Source organism: Crocodylus siamensis, chromosome 13, assembly GCF_052110815.1.
Source record: "Crocodylus siamensis isolate JL-2025a chromosome 13, ASM5211081v1, whole genome shotgun sequence".
Lineage (NCBI taxonomy): Eukaryota > Metazoa > Chordata > Crocodylia > Crocodylidae > Crocodylus > Crocodylus siamensis.
Genome location: NC_143407.1, coordinates 14,567,304 through 14,587,419, shown reverse-complemented (window position 1 = coordinate 14,587,419; position 20,116 = coordinate 14,567,304). Strand labels below are relative to the sequence as shown.

The window sequence follows — 20,116 nt, the reverse complement described above, 5'->3', positions numbered from 1 at the left end:
TGCTCAGTGGCATTCTGGTCCCTGAGGACCTGAGAGAGCCCTTCACTCAGGCAAGTCTCATCCCTATTTCAGAGCTAGGGAAATTGCAGGGCTGAGCAGGGCAGAGACTCAAGGTCACCCATTAAATCAGCATCAGAACTGGGAACAGATCCCAGGCTTCCTAGTGCTGCACTGCTGCCCCCTCCCCCAGCCACTCCATTGCAGCCCTGGGGGATCCCCAAAGCAGGACATGGCACGCAGAGGGCCTGCTGGGGATCACTGCTGTTCTTCGGCTCTCTGCTGCCTCCTTCCCTGACACTGAGCAGCCAGGCATGTCTGCCTGCCGCCAGCCGAGTGCAGACCCAGGGACACTAGCCTGAGCATGACCAGCAGCACATGCAAACCATGGGGGTCAGGCTGCAGCAGAGGCAGGTCCTCATGCAAAGGCTATTGAGGGAACTGAAACAGGACAAGCGATTTGTATACGAGCAAGAGATGGAGAGCGGGAGAGCCTAGGGGCCTCTGGCTAGTGTGTGTAGGGTTTGAGGGGGAAGAGGTATGTGTGAGCTGAAGAAAGCAGCAGAAGCAATCTGATGCCTCTGTCCAGTTCTGCTCAGTGCGAGAGGACTGCAGGTACCAGCCACACTCCTCCACACAGGAGAGTGTGACACTCCCTGGCCAGGGAGAAGTGTCCAGCTCTGCCTTCAGCCCCCCCCAGCAGCCAATAAGAGGACAGAAAACAGCAGGCCTTGCTCCAGCCCCAGCCCCAGCCCCAGCCCCAGCCCCAAATGTTGGGCAGCAGCTCCCAGTGGCTTGGGCTCCCCATGCTGCTTCCCTTGGCTGGTGGGAGGACTAGACCTCAGCACCCCCATCATGAGTACCAGCTCTTGTGAGTGGCAGCACTCTAGGTCAAGGGTGTCAAACATACGGCCTGTGGGCTGGGTCTGGCCTGTGGAGCAGGCCTGTGGAGCCATATGCTCCAGCCTTGAGTTGTTGGATTGACCCCATATTGCAGTCCTGGTGCCACCCTGCACATGACTCAGGGTCTGTCCAGAGTGCAGCCTGCATACAATACCCCTTCAGGACCCACCATGCACATCGGCTCCAGGGCCAGTGCAGATCAAGCCATGTCAGAGGCAGCACACAAGGTGGGTCTGGTGAGGTGCTGCCAGTCCAGCCCTCTGTGCCACATGCAGCACATGCCAGCTCCGGGGCTCACTGTGCACATGGCATGGGGAAATGGGGGCTGGCATGGGACTTACACTACCCACAGCACATGGGCTAGACCCAGTGCTGCACAGCACAGAGAGTCGGGTGCAGGCTGTTTGCAGTACCTCAGCCCAGGCTCCTGTGCTGCTTGCAGTGCTGGGCCCAGCCCATGCACTGTGGGCAGCACATGCCCTGTGTTGTCCCCACATACTGCATGCACAGCAAGGCACAGCAGGGCCCTCTGTGCACAGCAAGGCTGCATGCTGAGTGCAGTACACAGGCTGGACCTAATGCCCTGGGTGCTGCACAGGGGCTCAGTCCCAGTCCAGTCCACAGACCAGCTCAGCAACCCTCATGCAGGCTCATGCGTCTACACATGCAATGAATGTGACTGAATGTATTTTGGCACAAACTGAGCTGGTGTAAACTAATCTTTATGTCACCATCTACATGTGCAGTGGAGTGAAGTAATTTAGTACGCTGCTGGATACCATTTGTATCTGATAGGAATATTTGGCAGTGCAGTAAATTAGTCTACTGCACCCTAATTGCTGTGCATATGTAGATGGTGACGCTTAACTGCACAGGAACATTTGCGATCCACCTGACTGTGTAGGCGACTGTGGCGTTGATGCCTACACAGTCAGATGGGTCGCAAATTGGCTGAGGGGCAACACCCAGAGAGTGGTGGGGGATGGGTCATATTCAACCTGGAGGGATATGGGCAGTGGAGTCCCCCAGGGCTCGGTCCTCAGACCCACACTGTTCAATATCTTTATTAGTGGTTTGGACAAGGGGGTGAAAAGCACCTTGTTCAAACTCGCTGACAACACCAAGATTTGGGGCGAGGCGGGCACACTAGAAGGGAGGGACAGGATACAACTGGACCAGGACAGGTTACAGGGGTGGGCGAATGAGAATAGGATGGAATTCAATACTGACAAGTGCAGGGTGCTGTACTTGGGCAGTACGAACCAGCAGCAGACCTACAGGCTGGGGAACTCCCTTCTCGAAAGCACAGTGGCTGAAAGGGATCTTGGAGCCATTATTGATTCCAAAATGAACATGGGCTGCCAATGTGAGGACGCAGTCAGAAAGGCTAACCGCACCTTGTCATGCATCCGTAGATGCATCATGAGCAGGTCCAAGGAGGTGATCCTCCTCCTCTATGCGACACTGGTCAGGCTGCAGCTGGAGTACTGCGTCCAGTTCTGTGCACCGCACTTCAGGAGGGAAGTCGACAGCATGGAGAGGGTCCAGAGGAGGCCACTCACATGATCAGGGGGCAGCAGGACAGGCCCTACGAGGAGAGGCTATGGGACCTGAACCTATTCAGCCTCCACAAGAGAAGGCTGAGAGTGGACCTGGTGGCTGTCTATAAACTCACCAGGGGGGACCAGCAGGGAATGGGAGAGAGCCTGTTCACCCGAGCACCTCCCAGAGTAACAAGGAATAACGGCCATAAGTTGTTTGAGAGTAGGTTCAAGCTGGACGTTAGACGGCGCTACTTCACTGTCAGGGCGGCTAGGATCTGGAACCAACTTCCAAGGGAAGTGGTGCTGGCTCCTACCTTGGGGGTCTTTAAGAGAAGGCTTGACAGTTCCCTAGCTGGGGTCGTATAAGCCCAGTATTCTCTCCTGCCGAGGGCAGGGGGTCGGACTTGATGATCTACTTAGGTCCCTTCCGACCCTACCAACTATGAATCTATGAAATTAGTCTACTGTGCAGTAAAGTGTCTTGTGTTGACGCCCACTGCAGGGCCTGATTCCCCCCTGCAGCAGTTCTGGGTCCATCCAGCAGAGGGCAGCTGTGCTCACCTGGCCCCCTCATGGGGCAGCAGGGAGGCTCAGGTGACCTCCCCCAGCTCCTCCAAGCTGAGCACCCCCAGCCCTGTCAGCGTTTGCACAGGCACCTGCCAAGGCCTCCCAGGAGCCACACAGCTGACTTGTGGCTGATGCCTTCTCCTCCCCAGTCAGAGGGGGCCACGATGCCCAGGCTGAAAACTAGGGCCCTGCTGTGATCAACAAGAGCTCCTGGAGGAGTGGTGGTTTCAGTCCTGCTAGGATAAGGCAGGGCATGATGCTGCCTGCAGGCTAAGCCTGCTCCCAAATCCCCCCAGCACCTAAATACCTTGGAGGCTGTAGCCTAGGTGACAGCACGGGAGTGGGGAGCACGCCGGTGGAAAGGGCTCCACAAGCGAGCTCTCAGTGTCAGCGGTGCTTATAATGAAGGAGCAGCTGCTGCCCAAGGGGAAAGCCATGCATGGGCCCAAGTAGTCGCCACTGCTGGCCAGGCTAAGTGGCTGGAGGGCTCTTCAAGGTCAATCGGCCCTCCCAGGGATAACAGTGACTCTGAGACAGCACACTCATCTCCTGCCGGGCCAGCGCCGAGAGAACGCGTCCTCATGCCCGGTGCTGGCGGGTGGATGAAAAGAGGGACTGTGAGGCGGCCAGGGCGGCTGAACACTGCGCTGTTTGTGTCAGTGCCGGCAGCCGCTGCAGCACGTGGAGCGGGAAAGGCCCCAACACTAACAAGGCGGCTTGGAGCCCAGCAAGGGCCCTCCTGCGTGCTCGGCGGGTCAGGAGGAAGGAGAGACGGACGGATGGGGCGGGAGGGGAAGGGAGATGAGAGGTGGGTGGACAGAACAAGGAGCACAGTGTCGCCCTGCCCAGAACCCTGCCAGCCGCCTGGAAACAGGAAGATGGGGCCAGGAGCAGGCTGCAACCTCTGGGCCTGATCCTGCAAGGTGCTGGGAGCCCCACAGCTCTCTCCAGTCTTTGGGGAAGTAGGGTGTGCTCTGCACTTGGCAGGATCGGGCCCTTTCTGCCCTGTTCATGCTGGTGCCAAGTTACACTGTGCAATATCCCCCTCTAGCGGGTGCTCTGCCAAAGCCCACTGCAGCCCCCAGGGACAAAGCAGCTTCTTGGGGGGCAGAGGTGGACCTGAAGGTCTTGGGCTAAATTCTGCTGCTGAGCCACAAGCAGGTCAGTGCCAGCCCACACTCCCTGGGGACAGGAGCGCCGGGCCAAGACACATCACAGCAGGTTCCCTGCAGTGGGACTCGGGACTCCAGGCCGCAGCCTCTGTATTGCATCCCACACACGGGGCAAGAATCACCGAGGCTGCTACCACTGCACACAGCACCGCTGCAGTGCTGGGGTTTCCAGTCCCTGTTTCAGCAGCCTGGTGCTCACTAGTGCTCTCTACAGCAAGTGCACAGAACTAACTCTCATAAGCGATCCCAACAGCAGCGTGCAGGGCCCAGCACACATCTTCTTGTACACCCTAGTGCACAGAAGCCAGCCTGGGTGAACGAGCCCTGCAACAAAGGACAAGCACGCTGAGGCCATGCACCTGAGCCCCCCTAAGGCCTGCAGAGTTGAGAGGTAAAAGAGGTCCATCAGCCAGGCTCCAATCTCACAGTGCTGAGCAGGGGGTTTGTATGTCTCTGAGTGGCCGGAGAGGCACCAGAGCCTTTGTACCTCCTGTGGGGAGCTGCACAGGGCACGGCTGTGGCTACACGTGCCCAGAGCACCCAGGAGGCCTCTCCTGAAGGCATGGCTCCTACCGCTTTGTTGTCCCTTATGGGCAGGATGCTGCCCCCTTCCCTGCCAGCTCCATCCTGTCACCTGTGAACTTTCCCGCGGGCAGCATCATACCCCAGTGCTCTTCCCTTGTGGGTCCCCTACGCTGGCGTTCCTGTACACTGCTCTCCATGTCTCAGTCTCGGGGGGCTCTCCCCATGGATCTTGCCTCTAGCCATAGCACACTCACCACCTGTAACCCCATCAGACCCAGCCCTGCCTGGGTCCTGTCCCAGCTGCTGCAAGGGCCATTTGCTAGAAGAGGTGATGACCCTACTTCTTCCCAGAGACTGGAGCCATGCACAGCATGTGCCATGTCAGCACAAGGGGCTGCACTTCATTAAGGGCTGCAGGAGTTTCACTTGGCCCCTAGCCACTAATAGCTGAGGTTTGGGTTTAAACTCGGGCTAAACCTTTGCTTTGATGCCTCTGAACACAGTAAGGTGAAGCGGGGGCTGGTCACAGTGCCGAGCAGCAAGTGTTAGTCAGGGGCCATGCAGGATGTTTGTGATGCTCCACGGGGAGGGAAGCTGGCGGGCAGGAGGGGGTGGCGAGGCGCTGGAGTTCAGGAGGGGAAGCAAGAGCTCCAGAGCCACAGATGTAGGGACCACGTGCTCTGAACTGCAAAACCGACATTCCTCTCCAAGTTAAAGCACTCGGTATGGGACCCTCCCCCCACACTCCCCTGCTCCCAGCCTCCCCCTCAGCCTCAGAGCCACTCCAGCGAGGGGGAGGCAGCTGTCTGCCTCATTACATGTCTGTGGTTTGGAAGAGCTCCGCTCCGGGCGAGCTGGCCTGGTCTGGTCAGCAAGTCAGCAGCAGAGAAGATGAACCCTATGGAAAGAAGGGTTTGTGGCAAAGGGGAAGCTGCATTTCTGAGCAATGACTGCCAAGGATTAATTGGTAGGGACAGGAGGAAACTGGTGGAGAAACACTGGAGCCACACGGGGACCAGACTGTGAGTGGCCTGCAAATGACAGTGAACACCAAGGGCCTTGGGGTGCTCTCCACAGATCCTTGAGAACGGCCTTTGGCTCTGGGGTGCAGGACAGTGGTGATCCGAGTCTTCCCCTTCTACCAGCAAGATTCCCGGCGTGAGCGATACCTAGATGCTGCACAGCCCCCGGACTGAAGCAGGGCATGAGAGGCGCCAGGTCTGGGGCAACCCCTTTGCACTAGTGGAGAGGCCTCCCCACCCAGGACATGGCCCAGGGCAGGAGTGGTATGTGCACACAGAGGAACTGGGGAGGCTTTCGGGTTAGGGTGTCTCTCCCCTGCATGCCCCCAGGGCAGCGGGGATGCAACCTGGAGCAGGAGATCCCCTTCCACACTGAACACATGGCCAGCAGGAGCGGGCCAGATGGTGGAACGGCCCATCCACCACGATTTCTGCAAACAGAGTCAGCACAATTGCTCGGTTGTGATTGGTGACCGCTTTACTTTCCCCATGCATTCATTCCCGCCAGGGAGCTGTGAAGATATCTGGGCACTTTGACAGCGTCACAAATCTGAGCCCAAATGACCCATGACAAGAGCCTGCTCTACACTACGAGGCCATGGCAGCCTCCTTGCAGTAAGGAAAAGATTACTCCCTCTCACTGACAGGGCTGGACTTGGCGGATGCCTTTTATAGAAACCTTTTGTCAGCTTAGCTGTAAAGTGGTAAAATGACGGTGACAGAAAAACCCATCTGGCACCTACAGTGCATTTCCATGGGGAGGGCTCTGCCCATGCAGCTGCAGTGACAGCCACCCTGTAAAGTAGACAAGGCCCTTGCTCATGCCAGGACCTGGGAGACCTGGGTTTTAATTCCTGACTCTGCCACTTGCCTGCTGTCCACTTGCCACTTGCCTGACTCTGTCCTTGAGCCAGTCACTCCCACTCCCTGTGCCCATCAGTAACTGGGTGGTAATGCTCTCACTCTCTTTTGAGATGTACGAGGCAGACGCGGGGCTAGGTGGTTTTAGTTCTACAAGAGCAGCACGCCTTGTCTCTCTAGCTACAATTGCATAGCACCAGCCCTGCTCTATGACGAGGCTCCTGGGTGTCGCTGCATCACAAGTAGTTAGTACCAGCAACAAACACTGTTCCACGAAGTAAAACCCATCACCCACCCTAGAGTGGTTTTCTCTGATAAATCATCGGGCTGGTAGCAGGGGTAGCCCTTCTACTGTCTAGTTAGTGAAGAACATCCACCTGCTGCATGTGTTTATTTCTCCATTGACTTACAGGGGACCCATGCAAGGATCGGGGGAAACCGGGTTTGCCTTTCTGCTTCTGCATGGTGGCTTCAAAACTGAGGTCTTGTCTGCCCTGAAGGAATTTATGATGAGAAGAAAGCTAGTGATATTATGACCTTACAAGAGCCATAAGTGATGATAGGGTGAGCTCCTTCCTATAAGGGCAGGGCATTTTAGTTGGAGGGTAGGCAACTCTTCAGCTGAAATCCTTTCCATACCTGAAGCCAATGGCAAGCGCACTGACTTCAGCAGGGTCAAGATTCTCACCTTGAGCTTTTTGCTTTCTCTTCTCACTAAGTAACTACAACAGCTAACGAGCCCAAGGGCCATCGCCAAGAGGAACAGCGCAAAGTTACAGGAACACGTAGGCCAACTGCCCAGGCTGAGACACAGCTAAGGAACATTATGAAGGGAGTCAGTCACAGCTGAAGACTGGAAAGTGAGAGCCTCCATTACCTATGCCTGGAGGGTGCCCAAGCATGTCCAGGGCATACCAGTATAGATATGCTTTTCAGACCTCCTTTATACATTGTCTACAAAGAAAACAAACCAATCAGTGCCAGCTCACTACAATTAGGATTAATGGAATGGAGAAAAAGAAGAGTGAAACCAAAGGCTAGACAAGAAGGAAGGTGCCCAGTAGGGAGGTCCCAAGGCACAGCATCCTCAGGCAGGAACTAAAACCTCCTCCAGGCAGGAGGTTCAAGCTGGAATTGGCAAAGACCTGGTAAGAGCTGCTTTTTTGGCACCACAGAATAAGCACAGAGGCCTCAACAGACATACCTAACAGCTCGGATAGGCTTGTTAGATGGGGAGGGAGCAGTGGGGCTGGTGGCCATCCTCAGTCAGAGTAGCAGGGAGCCCTTCCTTGGCCTCACATGACATCCCCTCCACCCCCAGGTTTCCCAGCTTTTCGTTTTGTGGGGAGACAGCCGCTCCGTTTCGTGTGATGTAATCAGGACAATAATGTTCTGTGCACTAAGTGAATCCAGACGGCTGGGGGCTAGAGCCTCTTCTGCGGACCCTGAGCTATCTCCCGGCTCAGCCTCAAATCTTCTCGGCATCAAGGCACCGCAGACTGGACAGGCAGCTCCAAGGGTCTGAGAAGCACCCCCCGCCCTCCAAGGGCCTCAGGGGCCATGGCTCATGGTGGGAGGGCAGACACTATGTGGGACTGGTCAGAAATAATAGGTGAGGCTTGGGCTGAGCCAAACAGCACACGCCTCCCATCACAGCAGAGGAGGCAGTACTGCACAGGGAAAAGTCAACCAACCCTGAGGGGCAATGGGAAGTACTTGAGAGGGGGTCACCAGGCCACTCACCTGTCCTGCTGCCCTGGAACCAAGGGCACTGGAGAGTGGAGGGTGATGGGCCAAGCAGGGGCGTGCCACCCACTGGGGCAGCACTGGGCTAGCAGGCCAAGTTGGCCACAAATCAGGACCTTGCCCATCCCATAAACCAACCCCAACAGGGTCTTCCTCCGATGGCCACCAAGCGCTCTCTGCTGGAGTTGCTGTTCTTAATGTGGGTCCGGGCACCTGGTTCAGTTGGCAGGTTTTCTCTTGGCAGGGCAAAGTGCCCAGGGACCTTCTTCCTGTGGCTACTGACACCATCCGTCCGCCCTGCTGCTGAATGCAATCTCCAGCAGCCCAAGCTCCACAGCTCAGCAGGCACTGGAGCCCCCTGCCCAGCATAGCCTGTGGGGGCAAAGAAGCTGCAGCTGGTGCAGCGCCCTGAACAGAGCCCAGGCCGAGATCTCGCTCTGGGGCACAGGGGAGGCCCGTTCCCCAGTCCTGCTCCCTCCTCTCACTGCATTAACTGTCAGGGTGGAGACAAAGAAGAAAAGCACTCCTCAGGCATGGCTTCATTATAGCTAATTAGGACCAATCGTGCAGGAGGCACTACCTGGGCTGGTTGCCCTGCTCTGGGCTTTCTTCTGTTACAGCCCCTTGCCCCCCAGGTGGCTCCTCTTGCAGGGACAGGACAGAAGCCCTCCAAAACAGAGTGGAGGCCACCGTCCCCTTCCAAGGGCTGGGGGCTCCAGAGATTGCACTGCTCCCTGTGGGATCAGGCAATGTGTTGGGGGGAACCCACCTAGGGCAGCAGGGCAGACAGACTGTGTGCCCCTGCACAGTCTAAACCTCACCACTAGACGGAGCGCTGCTGTGCTGGGCACGCTTTCCTCCTGCTACACCTCAGCCCAGGACTTCAGGTCCCAGGCCTGGAAACCTGCCTGAATCTTGCTGGGTAAAGCTGCTCTACACCCCCCAGCCTGTGCACACGGTCCTCCCAGCGTAGCCTGAGAAGCCCGTGTTGCAGCTGCCCGCAGCTGGCTGGCATCAGGAAGGTCCCTGGCACGGCAGGCAGACGACTGTGGGTGAAGCCATTTGGACTGAACCCAGGACTCCCTTCAGCAGGCCACAGGGTGGAGGCGAGGGGCTGGCTCAGGTTGCTGATACACCAGGCCCTACGGCTCTGCTGTAACATGCAGGTCTGTCAGATAGCTCCTACAATGCAGCTCTTACCATCTGGTGCCCGACTAAGGGGAACGTATTACAGGCTGGCTGGGCTGCACCAGCCTGGCCATGCCCTGGGGTGAGGGGCATGTGACAGACATATGCAAGGGGCAGGGGCACCTGAAGAAAAAGCAATGTTTCAATGACACACAGACAGTTAAACTGGGGAGGGAGACGGGGGAGGCAAATAATACTAATGGAGAAATGAAAGATAGCTACAATAGCCGGAGCCAAACCTGTCATGCCTGGACTGCCCCCGCTTCCCAAACCTGACCCCTGCACAGCCTCTTACTCTGGTCCTGTTCCCACCAACACAAAGCTGTTGATACCCTTCAGTCCTGACCTCCAGCCCCCAACCCTGGGGGGCCTGGGCTCTCCACATACAGCTCTGCTGATGCCCTCAGTTTTGGCTTACAGCCCCATATATGCATAAATGCTTGCACACGTCTACTGGCATCTGCAGGCACAATCCGCTACAGCCACCAGTGTTTACAGGAGCTGCACATCACCCTTGTGCACAACCACCCCTCAGTCTGCATTGCACACAGGCTGACACCTCTACATAACCCAGAGGGCCTATCCTAGAGCACACCAGCCTTTGTCCTGCCCAAAGCACACGCACATTTCTGACGGTAGCAAGCCAGCGCCGAGTCAGGCAGAGGCCCCATGGGGATGCAGCAGTCGGGATCAGAAACACGCTTCATGGGAGGAAAAATGCAAATCCCAACCATGCAGTCAAAGCGCTTAAAGAGTGAATTGATAAACGAGGCCATGCTTTGTGCCACTGCCAGCACCTCCACCCGGGGGGACTTGGCAAGGATCAAAGGCGTGAAAGAGCCCAGTATATAGAGTTTGGCTGGGCAACAGGCAGGGGCAGGGGACAGTGCCTGCCTGGGCAGATCTGCAGGGTGGGGAGAGCAGGAGCCCAAGGGCCATCGTGGAGAAGAACAGCATGAAGTTACAGGAGCATGTAGACTGACTGACCAGGCTGAGGGACAGGCTGCAGAAGCAAAGGGAGTAACAGAGCTTGGAGCCCTGGCACAATATTATGCCCCAACATATCCATCCAGCCTTCGGAAGCCCAACCCCAGCATCTGCCTTTGCAACCCAAGCCCCTGGTATCGGATTCCCCGAGCCCCTACCCCCACCATATCCCTGTCTGCTGGCACTTGGTCCCTGTGCTCCAATTCCCTCAGCACCTGCCTCCTATGTCCCACCCACATCACACCTCAGCCCTAGGACCCCTCCTTTTAAGGCTACCCAGGACAACCACAAAGCGCTACAGCCTGCACCCAACTGCCAGGGCACTGGCTCCCTCCCATCAGCTGGCACCCCGTGAATGCCAGGTGAGGCTTGAGAGAGAAGCTGAATACCACAGGGAGAAAACAGAACAGAAGCTGGATGTCCACACACCAAAGCAGCATTGGCAGAGTCATGGAGCTACAAACTCTGGCACAGAGGCACCCTGTGCTCAGCAGGCTGTGCTCTCACTGGGCGCATCTACACATTCATTAATGCACACCATGCATTAAATTTAGTACTTGCAAAAGGAAGTACTAAATAAATGTGCAGTAGTCTGCCCTACTCCGCATTAGCATGATTGCATGCTTTTCTGTGATGGTTAATGCGCAGTAGACTAATACTACTGGGTGTTAGCGTAATAAGACGGGTTTTGCCGTGATGCTGTAATATGCAGTCAATCAGTCTACTGCACACTAAGCGTCTCATGTAGATTCATCCACTGTGTAGCTGCCTGGCTAGAATGGCATTGCCCAGGCATACACATGACTTGGGTGAGTCCCAAAACTTTATTACAGAAAAAAAGGATCCACAACAAGTGGGTGTTTGATCCAGAAGAAGCACCCCTGATGGCTTTATCCATAAAGCCTGAAAGTACTTGCCTAGGGAACAGGAGGCCCAGCCTGTAGCCCCCCAAGGGGGTTTGAACCTGTATTGCCTGCTTCCTAGCAAAGGGCATGGGCTAAACGCCACTCTCCAGCCTAATCTTGAAGATGCCCCCCTAGATGGCTAAGGTGAAGATCTGTGGGGCAGAAGGAGAAAAGCAAGGTAGAGGGAGTATGGCTCAATGAGATTGATGGTGCCCTGGAAGAAAGCTAGCCGTGAGTTCCAATCTGGGCTCTCTATCCCCCGCCCCGGGACAAAAACGCAGAGGTAAAGAGCTGGCCTTGCCCATCTATGGAGGCTGAGTTGACACCACCAAAGCCAGACCTGTTCTGTATGGCTTCAGCTGTGTGGCTCCTAACCAACCTGGTGAGAGAGGGACTTCCTTTGGGGAGGTAGGACATTGGGAAGACAGGAGGGAACATGCTGGACTCCTATCCATCCTGAAGTTGAACAAGAGCTGGCAGGCTGGTCCTGGCTGGGCAATGCAGGCTCCTGAAAAACAGGGACCTGGAAGCTCATTGGGACTGCTAGGGCATAAGGCCAATGGCTGCTTTCTCAGTACCCTTGGCACTAACTCTGGTGAGGCTTCTTGTTCTGGAATGACCCCTGTCGAGCATGGAGAAGGACTTGGCCTGCCCCACACTGTTAGGATTACCTTGACTACATAGCCCTGCACTCCTTGCTGCAAGTCTCCCACCCCTGCCAGTAGCTCCAGCTTTAGAAAAGCCCGCACGGAGCACTCCTGGGCATGGGAGTGGTGGGTGATGGCAGTGCCCTGAACAGGAAAGCTTTAGGCTGATGTGGAAGGCTGGCCCCCAGCATAGACAAGGTTCAGACCTTTGGGGAGAACAAGATATTTTGATGGACCAGCTAAACTCCTTTCAGTGTGTGGGGTCCACCCATCGTTAGTAAACACTGCAGTCCCCAGCTGTTCTCAGCTCTTCTCTCCTGCCAGCAGAATCAGCCCAGCTGCAAGGAAGGACACAAACAAAAACTCTGTGGGCCCCAAGACAGGGAACTGAAAGTGGGAAGAGGCAGCCCCAGGAAAGCAACAGGCAACATCAGTGTTCACATGCAGTGTCCCTAGTGGGCAGCCATGATGGAGGCGATGGGCAATCTGTAAGGATGTATCTAGTGCAGGGGTGGGCAAAATGTAGCTGGATGCGGCCTGCCAGGCCATTTTATCTGGCCTGTGGGGCCCTTAAAAAATTTTAGAAAATTAATATTTATCTGCCCCAGCTGCCTATCATGCAGCCCTCAATGGCTTGCCAAAACTCAGTAAGTGGCCCTCTGCCCAAAATAATTGCCCACCCCTGATCTAGTAGCCTGAGCAGCGCAATGGGAGTGAGGACACCAGGGTTCTCTTTGTTTGCTACTGCCTTGGGTCAGTGTCTCCCTCTGGGAACAACAGCTCCCCTTCAAGGGGCTCAGCTAGTCTCTGAAAGCCCTGGGATGCTTGGACAATGAAAGGCCTTATAACAGAGACATGCACCATCCTGACATCCCAGGACCCTGCTCAAAGACAGGCAGGAGCACTGCATATAGTACATGCAGTGAATAGGACCATTAATTGCATGGTGATGATGGTAGTGCCAAGGAGACCCTGTCATGAGCATTGTCCCAGGACAAGAGACTGTAGCCCACCACAGGACTATCCTGGCTCTCTCCCACCACTCCTCTGAACCACAGCTTAGTTAACTGAGCAGAGCAGGCAAATATGTATGTGCTGAACCCCCCTAGTAGCTCCTCCAGCATTTCACTGCATCCCCCCAAGGGTTTTAAAAGGACCCTTTCAGATAGAGCATGTGCCACGACAGCCAGGGGTTTAGCCTCCATCTGCCCAAGCCCACCTCAGGTAGGAGCCTGCCACAGGCACCAGCTACTCCTGTAGCCCAGGTAGCAGCAGCTCAGGTCTGCAGTGCTGAAGGCTGCCCAGATCCAGCCTCAAGGGCAAGGTGCTGCTGTACAAGGCTGCATATGATCTCCTCTACAGATGAGTGGGCTTTCTTAGCACAGGGACCAGTATATGTGCTGAGTGGCTGCTGTTCAAACACTGTCAGAAGGGCCTGGTTCAACGATGAGCAGAGGCAGACAGTGTATGTGGGAAATTTCTGGCTTTGGCTCCCCCTTGCTCTTACAAGGCACCACCTCAGAGAGATGTGGTGCTAAGCAGCACTGTTATTCTCACTTCTCAAGCAGGCTGGTCTTATTAATGGATGCTGCTGATGACAGTGCCAGGATCCCTCCTCAACTATTACTGCAGTGCCAGAGCCCCTCACCCTGCCACCCCAACATTGTCATCACTACCAGCGTGAGATCCTTCTGCTGCTTCTCCATGGAGAACTGCCTCCAGCTAGGAAAAGTATTCGTACTGGCTGTGACATGCCAGCAATTGCCCCACAGTAAATGCAAACCTGTAAGCAAGTAGCAGGCCCCCCAGGACCAGGCTGGAATCCCCCTCTGCCCCTGGCCTTCCCCTCCTGGGTTTCCCCATTAGCGGGGTGGCTGGGCAACCCTACTCATCTGCACCTAACCACAGTCCCATGTACTGGCTGACAGGCAGCACCTTCCCCCTGAGTATGAGCAGAGCGCTGGGGGAAATCCTGCAGGGGAGGGGAGCTAAATATGGTTAACTCCATGCGGAAAGCCCTTACTACCACTTCCCAAGCTACTGAAGACAGGAACTGAGACTTGAGCTTGTGCGTTGAAGTAGTGAGGGAGGTGCTCCAACATGGGAGAACAGGGAAGATTAGGAGGCAGAAATCCCTTCCCTGTTCCCCTGGGCAGGCAACGCCTAGTGTGGGCTCCCCCACACAACGCTGGCAGACTCCTGCTCTGACCCGCAACTGCAGCCACTCCATGCACAACACAGCCCGTGCCCCAGTCCTCCCTCTGTCTCACCCTAGTCCAGAGCATACACAGCTTTGTTGGGTTCCCTCAAGCCTGACCTGAAGCCCCCATCTACTATCCTAATCTAGCCCAGCTCTGGGTGCCCCAGACACAGATCTGCTAGCTTCTCTCAAAACACACCTACATCCCCTGCTGCCCAGAGCTCCACATGTTGCTGTATTGGGAGCGCTAGCGGAGAAAACGGCATCTTGCCAATTTGGAAAACATGTCGTTTTGGCAGAAAGTATGCTGACCAGTAGCACTTCTCTCCCCTCAGGGCCATCCCACAATAAGTCCAGGGGCCCAGTCCTGCACTGGGTATTAGGTTGGGCCCAAACACCCCAAGGTGTGGCCTATTTCACTCTCAAACCCTTTCCCCTTGACTTTTTAAACTGGAGTCCAGGGTCATCTCCCAATAAGCAGAAACAGGGCGAGGCTGCCGAAGAGGCCCCTGGTAGTGCACCAAAGCTGCATGGGGGAAAAGCATGGAAACAAAATCCAGCTTAGAGAGGATGAAAGCAGAACCAGCTGCACAGCGTGCAGCCAAGGCTGAATTTGTAGGACATGGTTAAGGAGTAGGGGCTAAAGCAGGGGTGGGCAAAATGCGGCCCGAGGGCCAGATGCAGCCCGCCAGACCATTCTATCTGGCCAGTGGGGCCCCTAAAAATTTAGAAAATTAATATTAATCTGCCTGTCACGTGGCCCTCGATGGCTTGCCGAAACTCAGTAAGCGGCCCTCTGCCCAAAATAATTTCCCACCCCATGGCTAACACCTGGTCTTGCAAGGTCTATAGATTAGGTGAGGGGCCCACTGGCAGAGTAGTGTGAGGGGTAAACAGGGCTGGAAGAGGAGAAAGTTGGAGGTCAGGACTGTGGCATCAGCAGAACTGTGTGCATGAGGAGCCAAGGCCAAGAACAGCAGAGATCCTAGACTGGGACCGAGGAGCCGGGACAGATCTGTTTGCAAGGAGTCCATGGCTGAAGTGCCAGGGGACTCTGGAGCAGATCTGAGGAACATTAGCAGGGCAAGCGATTAAGTGTAGGACCCCAACCTGCCTGACTGCAGAGCTGTCCCTGTGCCATTGCCCAGAAAGTCCCCATCCTAAGGAACAGTTTGGTTGTGCTGCAGCTGCTGCCTCCAAATCGGTGAGCTTGTAGAAGCACTGGGACACATGCCAGGCAGAGCAGCTGGTGAGCTGGGAATCCCCAGGGAGCACTGCTGGAGGGCAGGGCTCCCTCCAGAGCAAGAGGAGCACAGTTGCACCGCTTTGCCCCAAGCTAGGACAATACCCATGAGGAACAAAAAAAAAGTGGGGGTGGGGGAAGGGGAGGAAATATAGAGGAGTCTAACTTTGCCCATGGGTGCCTGTGGCAAGGCAGGGGTCAGCTGGGACTTCAGGACTGTAAGGGATGTTCACCGAGGCTGGGCATTGTAGGAACCGCTGCACACATGCTGGAGACCGAGCACTGCATAGTGGTTAGAGCAAGGACGCTCCCCGCCCCCCACATGCTGGCACCACACTGGCCAGAAGACTTCTCTTCTCAGCTCTGTGATGTAGTCTTGGGCCAGTCACTTTGTTTTTATAGCCCTGTCTCCCCAAAGCAAGATAAGATAACAATACTGAGACCCTGGAAAGCAGCTCAGGACATGCTAGACAAGTGACTCATCACTGTTTATTATTATTAGGCACACAACCCAGTCCTGACCCCCAGGGCAACCCACATGAGCACAGCCTGCAGGCTTCTGTCCCCCTCTAGCGAGTAGGACGAGTCTATTACCGCTCCCAGCTAAAGGGGCTTCTGTAGCACATGCAGTGGTGGCTCAGCTATTTAGTACTTAAAAAGTCTGGGCTCAAACCCTTTTGGGGCCCTGACATTGAGAAAAGAAGGGCAGGTCCCCCGAGCCCAGCCCTTGTCCTAGAAAGGTCAGTAGCCAGACGGAAGGCAGCGTTCCCTCTAAGCTGCGTGGTGTGCGCAGCCACTCGTGCCACACTGCCAGCTTGGAGGGAACACCGACTCCGGAGGGGGTTGTAAAGAGAAATGTAGGCAACACGCTGGGCCCCTGGTCTTGGCCAGTTACAGGAATGGTTGGGGGGAAGGGGGTTTGTGTTTTTTTAAATTTTGTGTCTGGGGCCCAATTAGTCAAATTAGTTCTGAATTCCATTCGCTGAGCAGAGCTCCACTGTTCCCGCCCACGTGGTGCTACCACCAGCAAGTATCCTGCCTCCCAGACTCTTCAGACTGGGGCTTCAGATACTCTCAAATCCATGGCAGGCATCCTACGTGCAAGCCCCAGGCCTGGAGATCTTGAGGTTCAAACGCCCCCAAGTATTGCTTGCCCTTAGCCAAAAGGGCCAACAAAGCAAACTAGGGAGAAGTCCCGCATCTGTGTAAAATAGCGTGTAGCCGAGATCCTCCCATCGGGAGACTACAATAGGCTCTCATAGAGGTGCCTGCCTGCAGTGCAATGGAGAAATCTGCACCCTCAACTACACAAAGCCATTCAAGGTCAGGAAGAAGGGTCTCTCCCTTTCCAGGTATGGCAAAACTACGGGATTGATGCTACGTGGTGATCATGGGCATGTCCCTGGTGGCACATACAGGAACAGCCTTCAGACACGTCTCTGCCTCAAGGAACAAGTGGGGCTGGTGACTGCTGGGGAGAGCAGGCCTGGACACCGGTTCTTGGGAAAGGGCACCCTGAGCCACAGCTGGATGGCTGGGCTGTCCAGCTTCCAAGCGGCTGGACCATACACTTCATGGATGACATGGACATGGGCCACATGCTGCAAGGGCCAACGCACCGGTCCCCGAGCTGTGCAGACCCCCTCCCCACTGCAGACACCTTTACATAAACTGTGTGGCCTCGGACTCAGCTTCTGCTGCCTGGACTGTGTAGCACTGTCCCACCCCCAGCGGGGCTGGAGGTGGGAGGGCAACAAAGGGAGCGGCAGCCCAGAAGGACCCCGGGGCTGCGACTTAATGTCTCACGAGTTGCATGTGGCCACAGGCCGCCAGTTGGACAGCCCAGCCCTTGCTGTTCTCCACCTCACCAGCAAGCCAACCCTGCACTGCCTGGGTCTCCTGCGATGCACCTGGCTGTGCCCGCAGCACGCTGTGCCAGAGCTGCACAGCAGCTCCAATGCAAGGGCCACGAGCCCTGGAGAGCCGGCACAGACTCGCCTGGCAGGAGGGGCTCCGTTTGCTGCTTACCTCAGCCCCCAGGAGGGGGACGCCACGGCTCTCTCCTTAGCAGCCCAGACCCGTCCCAGCTGCAGACCTGCCTCTGGGCACCCCTTTCCTCTGACTCACATGTGCCAGTATTGCCTCTAGCCAGGGACTCGCCGAGTGCACGCTGGCCAGAGCCAGAGCCAGAGCCGTATCTCTTGGGCAAAGGGCTGAGTGGAAGACACCGGGACCCTTCAGCCTAATGACCTGGGTCTGGCCAGACTTCCTCTTTGCTCTGTGTAGAGGCTGCAGCTAGTGCCTTTTCCCCCAACTTCCCCATGCAGGCGCCTGCTTCCCCTTTTCAGCCGCCCGGAGGAGACCATGTAACCGGCTGCTAGACCAGCAGGGAAGGCAGGGCGGATTTGCACCTTGCAGACTAACCAAGGTTTACGTCTCCCGGAGAAACCAGAGCTGGGCAACCTCGGCTGCTGGCTTCAAAGGCTCTCCCCATGCCAGGCACCATTTCCAGGTCCTTCCGGGGCTCCTGCGCTGCCCTCCCCTGCAGCCCGGCACAGCTGCAGGGGAGGCGGCGCCCGCTCCGGCGGGCAGGGCTGCGGGGGGCTCCGCGCCCCCCCCCGGCTAGCAGCGGGTCCCGGAGCGGAGCGGGCAGCGCGGCCGATGGAGCCGCACAAAGCCGCGTCCGGCCCCGCCGCCCGCGCCCGCGGCTCCCGCCTTTGTTCCGCCCGCGCCCGCCCCCGGCCCGGCCCGGCCCGGCCCGGCGCGGCCCTACCTGCGGGCGAAGTGCGCGGGGCGGAGCGGGCGGGCGAGCGGCAGCGGCGCGTGCAGCATGGTGCCCGCCCGGCGGGGACACGGCGGCGGCGGCGGCCGCGGCTTGGCGGAGCGCAGCACATGAAGGGGGGCGGCCCCGGCCCGGCCCGGCCCCCTGTCAGCTGTCTTCAAAGCCGCCGCCCCCCGGCCGGGACCTGCCTCCAGCACCGCGCAGGGACCGCAGACAAAGGCTGCGGCCCGGCCCGGCCCGGCCCCCCCGCCGCACGGGGCACGGGGCACGGGGCACGGGGCACGGGGCACGGGGCACGGGGCACGGGGCACGGGGCACGGGGACAACCTAGCCCGACCCAGCCCCGCAAGGCCCCTCCCTCCCTCCCGCTTTTAAATCAAAGCGGCCCCGTGCATTGGCTGCGGGGCGCGGAGCGGGCGGGGCCGCCCTGCCCCCGCATGTCCCGCTCCTGGAAAGGGGCCATGCCCAGCGCTTGGGCCCCTGTCCTCCCCGAAGCCCCCCGGGCCAGAGCCGTGGGGCTGCCGCAGCTCAGACACCGCTCATGAAGGCGCAGTGCTGCGGGTGGGTAAAGCCTGCGCCCATGCTGGGCCTGAGTCCAGGCTGGTCATCACAGCCAGGTTAGGTCTACCCACCTATGCGGGCTGCGTCACACGTGGGGTACGTGGGGACCCTGGGGGTCCTGCCCCCCCCCGCGTTGCCTGAAATGCATAAAACCACCGCATACCATCGTCTTAGCCCCCACGGCAAAAATAAAAGTCCGCACCTATGGCACCAAGGCTGCAGGATGCCCTGCTCTGCACAGCGCTGTACACAGAGGCTCTTCTCCAATGTTTGGTGCTTTTACCCTTAGGCAAGCACTGGCTGTGCTGTAGCAACACATGCCTTGGTGTTTCTAAAATATAGTTGCCTTGGACTGCGCTGGAAACTGGTGCCTTCCAGCCCCCACCCCCAGCCCAGGACAATCCCTTCAAGAGCATGGGGCAACAGGGACTTAGAGATCTCAGGGTCTCCAGAGCCCCTGCTCCAGGGACAGCCCCCCCCAGTGAACAGTTATTGAAACCCCCTTCAAAAAGTGCCTTGATGGGGTGGGTTACCCCAGGGAGAACAAAGCTGTGCAGTGATTATGAGCCAGAAGAAGCAACAGAGAAATCAAAGAGGGAGAAATCACTGCCAGTCCCCACAGACAAAGGGAGAATCGGGGGCACAGACTGTGACAGGGGTTGAACAGTACAAAGCTGCAAGCCCCTGAGCCCTAGGGGAGCCAGCTTCGTCCACTAGCTTTGCCTGGCTATCTGTAATAAAAGGAAAGGCCTGACTCAGCTGTTTCATTGGTGTCCATATAAAGCCTCCCTCAAGCAAAAAGGGGCCTCTATGCACCTTGATTTCTGTCTTGTCCTATGCAGGCACTCCCCCGGAGCTGTGACCCATAGGAGATTTTTGTGCTCCACACCAGGACAGCAAGGGTTAATTGCACGGTTAGCAAAGCCCTTGCAAGCCTTGTACAAGGGCTCCCCAGGGGCTCAGAAATAAAGTAATTCCTTCCTCATGTTTTCCTCTGCCTCAGCCGCAGTCTTGCAGCTTCCTCCAAAATGAGCAGCAATAAGACTCCCACCCAGGTCTGGGCTTTGTTTATTCCTGGGTCCAGTGAAGCAGTAAAACAGGGAAGACCAGGACAGGGCTCCCACTGTCAGCTTGGAGGAGAGCTCCAGCTCCGGCAGGACTCACTTGCCTGCTAGTGTGGGTGGGTGTGTAAGTGTGGGGGATGCATGTGCATGTGTGCATACAAGTGTATGTTACAGGCAAGGGCGTGGCATGCTGGCACACATG

At 57.0% G+C, this 20,116-nt stretch overlaps 1 protein-coding gene across 6 annotated transcripts in view; it reads right to left on the bottom strand.

Annotated features, from left to right (window-relative positions):
- NAV1 (neuron navigator 1) overlaps positions 1-20,116 on the bottom strand; it is a 261,593-nt gene that overhangs the window by 49,436 nt on the left and 192,041 nt on the right. Inside the window, exon 1 of one of the 6 annotated variants that reach the window (XM_090026263.1) lies at positions 18,281-18,596. The exons of the other annotated variants lie outside the window; for them this stretch is intronic. Within the exon in view, the coding sequence (XP_089882389.1) occupies positions 18,281-18,339 (59 nt within the window). The 5' untranslated portion in view covers positions 18,340-18,596. Of the gene's footprint in view, positions 1-18,280; positions 18,597-20,116 lie in introns of those variants that run through there. 6 annotated transcript variants of the gene reach the window in all.